Below are 5264 nucleotides of genomic sequence, written 5' to 3'. Positions count from 1 at the left end.
TCACATTACATAGTGGAGTTCAAATGTGCAATCCATCCTTTTCTCACAAAAGGATGAGTAGCATAACTACTAGGTACATAAACAGCCAGAGTTCACAATTAGTACTAGAACCATACATTACACAACCATAATTCTAAGTTACTAGGTCATTGCACAGCCATCCTTCCCAAAAGGTCTGCAATGCCCACCAATCTCAATTCATCTTGTTCAGTTCTACAAGATGGCCTGGATCCCCTTGATCTTCTCCTTCAGCTTCTCATCTGCCTTCATGAGCTCAGTAATCTTAAACTCTTGAATCTGCTAGCTTCAGCCGATCAGCAACCTGGAACTTCAACTCTAGCTTCTCTTGGGTGAGCTTCTCCTCAAACTTTGTGAACTCTGCATTCTTCAACTCCAAATTCATCCTAGCCTCACTCATCAATTCCTTCTCTTTCATATTCTTCAACTTGAGGTTTTGGATGGCAGTTGCTTGAGCACTTGTCAGGTTGCACAGGATTTCATACTTCTGTTGAAGCTTCTCTGTAGCAGCATCTTTCTTTGCCATTTCTGCATTCATACCAGCCACCAATTCAGCTCTGCATTGGTGCTGATATGTGACAGCTGACTGCAGATAACTGAAATCCACAACCCTATCCTGCTGAAAGTCCACAAGTTGATGCACATCTTTCACTAACTTGTCATAGTCTGCATCCAGCTTCTTCTTTTCTTCTGTCAAATGGTGAATAGTTAAAGCACTTTGAAGATTATCATTCACCCTAGCAGACTTTCTCTCTTCAACCATTGACCAAAGCTTCAACAATGCATTCTCCATTGTTGGGGGCCACTGCTCATCAACCCACTGAACAAACCCACAATTCTGACCTTCCTGGAAAAATAACAAGGCAAAATTTAGTACAATACAACTACTATGAGTAGTAAGCAACAGTTAGTTCATGCCAGTAGCTAATGTTGGTACTGACCAACACTGAATTTTCACAGCCATGTGCTAAGCAAGAGGAGCACATTGTACAATGGGTGATCAGTATATAATTAGCAGAGTAACACTCCATTCAACTTAGCATAATAACCAACTTACAATTGGCCATTAATATAATGGAATCCTACAATGTGCACTGCCACTCTAGCAGTGAACTACTTTTCCATATATCACTAACAAATGGAACATAGACATCACTGAATGAAGAGTTATCAAACCAGACTACATTAGCCTAGCTAAATACACTACATTAGCCTGCAGCAACAAACTAGCTAATGACAGTACCTACTGTGAGCAGTAAGCAACAGTTACTTATTAAGAGTAACACATCAGCTAATGGAGGGGCTAATGTGAGTACTAAGCAACATTGCATACAAGTATAAATAAATAGCATGTGCACACAACAGAGCATTCATGTGCACACAACAGAGCATGCTTGAGCCTATATTTAGCCAAAATGCACTCCACTGAACATAATATTCACCATTCCTACAATGAGCTGTACAGTATGGCATATATGACTAACAAAATTACCCTACACATAACTGAATCACAATTGGTAAACAAGACTCTGTCACTTCCAATGAACATATCCTGTGCATAATCAATAAGGCAAGAAAAATACCGGCTCTGCACATGCTAAGAACCTTCTCCCAGTCATTGTTCCTTCAAATGCAACAAGCCTCTCTGATGGCTTCCCATGCTTCTCGCACAGCACTATCAGATCTAGCTCAAGACCCTTGTAATCCGGGTCCTCAAGAGAGAAAGGCACCTGCACAAGCAAAATCCAAGTTAGCATCATGTGCAGAGGACGAGGACAAAGCAAATCAAACGAAATCCTCACACCAAAGACCACCTACACAGAAAATTCCCCAAATTTTTCTAAACCTAACCCTAACCCTAGCTCCAATGGAGTAACTGACCTGGTTGAGCCCATCGGTGGAGGTTTCGGAGTGCATGTACGGCGGGCTTGAGTTGTCGTTGCTGCTCTCGTCTTCAAAAACCATGGCTGCGGCAGCGTCGTGTGGCGGCCGGCGGGGGCGGGCGCAGGCGGCGGCGAGGCAGAGAGAAGGAAGAAGAACGCAGAGCAGAGCGGGGGGAATGAGCGGGGTGTGGCTCGATCGCACCCGCCGCGCCCTAAAAGGTTCGACCCGGGCTCGTCCGAGTCAGCGCGCGGGCACGCGCTCACTGGCCAGCGTGGCGCCTGACAGGCGGGCCCAACCGGTCAGTTTTTCTGTCAATACGTATAAAACACACTTTTAGACTTTTTTGCAACGGCTTGCCCCAATCTTGGTACTGACACGTAAAAATTACCAATCTTGGTACCAATCTGCTTCCAATGCCCCAATTGTGGTACTTCTATGCAATTTACTCCGTAATCAGGTACAGCAGCTCGGCACGCCGAAAACTCGTGCAGTGAGGCGGAGGCATGGCCGGTTTAGAGCGACGTCGTTGACTCGGGGTGGCGGCTTGTTGCAGAGGCAATCACGCTCGACGGAGGCGAACCGAAGACGGTAGGTTACAGTGGCGGGTCGGAGCATCGGTGAGCTGACTATTAAATCCTTCCTCAAAGTACATGCATGTACAATTGCTGTACTAATTGATGCCTCTTTACGTGCAGGAGCTAGGAAACGCTTTGATTTTTACATCGATCAGCACTTGGACCCTTTATTACTGCGTGTGTGCTAGGTTGATCTGAAAACTTCATAGGGCTGAAGCAACTGTTTCTTCATGCGGCGAAGTACTCTAAATCAATTTCGGTCTTACCGGACCGCACCGGCCGCTCTGGCAAAAATCATCTTTACTCGGACTGTCGGATCGACAATGTCATGTACAGCAGCTCATCATGGCAGAGGACGGCGGAGGCGCACAGCGAGGCGGGTCAACGACCCAAAGTGCAGCGGCTCAACGGCTCGAGGCCAGAAGACGGCTCAACGGCTCCTCTGATCATGCAAGCAATTCCACAGGACACTGATATTAAAAAACTCATCCCGATCCTTCCCGTAGTGCTATTGTCTTGTTTATTCAGTGAATATCTTAACATAGAATCTGACCAGGACACTGTGTCTCGCCAGCTTTTAATGTAGCAAAAAACCAACTCATCTTCTGACTCTACGGATCGCCGGGTCATGATCTGTCGCACTGTACGCAACCCTAATTTTTGTTTGAACGCAAATCTCATAAGTGCAGACCCTTCCTACCAGTTCTTCTTGATCCGGAAATACACGAACTTCTCAAAACCCTGGGAAAGATCCCTCCAAGAACTCAACACCACCGTGCGCCGTGCCCCACGGGGGGCGCCAACTATCGTGGAATTGTCACGGCAGATATTCTAGTGTGAGGACTTAGTCGTGAGGCCAACGCATCGTGAGGACATCTGCCGTGACAATTCCCGAAGCGCGACCAAGGAGGTGATGCTGCCCCATCGAGGGAGGAGCCCCGGAGATGGTGGAGGAAGATTGGTTGGCGAATCACGACCCCGGGACGCCAAGCGCCACGGGGACCGGGACCCCCGACCCATGCGGGCGCCCTGCCCGTCCCTCGACTGCGACTCCCTGCGAGTCGAGAGCTGGGTGCTACTTGTGAGCTGCGTTGGGATTTCCTCGAAGAGGAGAGGATGATGCGGTAAGAGATAAGTATTTACCTCAGTAATGAAACCAAGGTTATCAATCTAGTAGGAGAACCAAGCAACGAGTAGTGAACAACACCTGCACACAAACAACAAATACTTGCAACCCAACGCGAACAAGGGGTTGTCAATCCTTTGACGGTTACTAGCAAGATTAAACTGTATAGTTTTTGATGGATAGATCGAAAAAATACAAAATAAAATAAATAAAAGAAAATTGCAGCAAAGTATTTTTAGTTTTAATAGATAGATAGACCCGGGGCCCATAGTTTTCACTAGAGGCTTCTCTCATAAAATAGCATACAGTGGGTAAACAAATTACTGTTGGGAAATTGATAGAAAAGCAAATAATTATGACGATATCCAAGGCAAAGATCATGTATATAGGCATCACGTCTAAGACAAGTAGACCGAAATGATTCTGCATCTACTACTATTACTCCACACATCGACCGCTATCCAGCATGCATCTAGTGTATTAAGTTCATGGAAGAACAGAGTAACGCCTTAAGCAAGATGACATGATGTAGACAAGATAAACTCATATATGAAATAAATCCCATCCTTTTACCCTTAATAGCAACGACGCATGCATGTCATGTCTCTTTCTGTCACTGGGACTGAGCACCGCAAGATCAAACCCATTACAAAGCACCTCTTCCCATGGCAAGGTAAATCAATCTAGTTGGCCAAACCAAACCAATAAATCGGAGAAGAAATAGGAGGCTATAACAATCATGCATAAAAGAATTCATAAAAAAACTCAAATAATATTCATGGATAGATCTGATCATAAACTCACAATTCATCGGATCCCAACAAACACACCGCAAAAAGTCATCACATCGAATAGATCTCCAAGAACACCGAGGAGAACATCGTATTGAAGATCAAATAGAGAGAAGAAGCCATCTAGCTGCTAACTATGGACCCATAGGTCCGTGGTAAACTACTCACGCATCATCAGAGGGCAGCAAGGATGATGTAGAGCCCCCTCCATAATCAAATCCCCCTCCGGCAGAGTGTCGGAAAAGGCCTTCAAATGGGATCTCGTGGTTCTTAAACTTGCGGCGGTGGGAAAAGTATTTCGTGGACTCCTCTGTTGGTTTCAAGATTTTAGAGAATTTATAGAGGCAGAGTTAGGTCAAATGGAGCCACATGGGCCCACAACAAACCAGGGCGCGCCTACCCCCCTGGGCGCACCCGGGTGCCTTGTGGGCCCATGGTCCATCATCTAGTATTCCCCCGAAGCTTCCGGTGTCTCTTGTGTCTAGGAAAAATCTCCAAAAAGTTTCGTGGCATTTGGACTTCATTTGGTACTGATATTCCGCGAAACAAAAACAAGCAAAAGACAACAACTGGCACTGGGCACTAAGTTAATAGGCTAGTCCCAAAAAATGATATATAATTGCTTGAAAGTGTATATAAACATCCAAGTTTGATAATATAACAGCATGGAACAATAAAAAATTATAGATACGTTGGAGACGTATCAAGCATCCCCAAGCTTAATTCCTGCTCGTCCTCGAGTAGGTAAATGATAAAAATAGAATTTTTGATGTGGAATGCTACCTAACATAGTCATCATATATTATTTTCTTTGTAGAATGGATATTTGGACTTGAATGATTCAAAGCAATAGTCTATAATTTGACACGA

General features: G+C 45.1%; 1 protein-coding gene across 1 annotated transcript; it reads right to left on the bottom strand.

Moving 5' to 3' along the window:
* Nucleotides 1-283: 283 nt before the first annotated feature.
* Nucleotides 284-1983, bottom strand: LOC141042836 (uncharacterized). The gene is made up of 3 exons (XM_073511731.1): nucleotides 1900-1983; nucleotides 1602-1748; nucleotides 284-865 (listed from the first exon to the last, which is right to left on the bottom strand). The coding sequence occupies exons 1-3, from the start codon at nucleotides 1981-1983 to the stop codon at nucleotides 284-286; spliced, it is 813 nt and encodes a 270-aa protein (XP_073367832.1).
* Between the last annotated feature and the right edge of the window lie 3281 nt (nucleotides 1984-5264).

The sequence above is a fragment of the Aegilops tauschii genome, chromosome 3 (assembly GCF_002575655.3).
Source record: "Aegilops tauschii subsp. strangulata cultivar AL8/78 chromosome 3, Aet v6.0, whole genome shotgun sequence".
Lineage (NCBI taxonomy): Eukaryota > Viridiplantae > Streptophyta > Magnoliopsida > Poales > Poaceae > Aegilops > Aegilops tauschii.
Note: the sequence above shows the minus strand (reverse complement) of the source record. Positions and strands in the feature narration are given on the sequence as shown.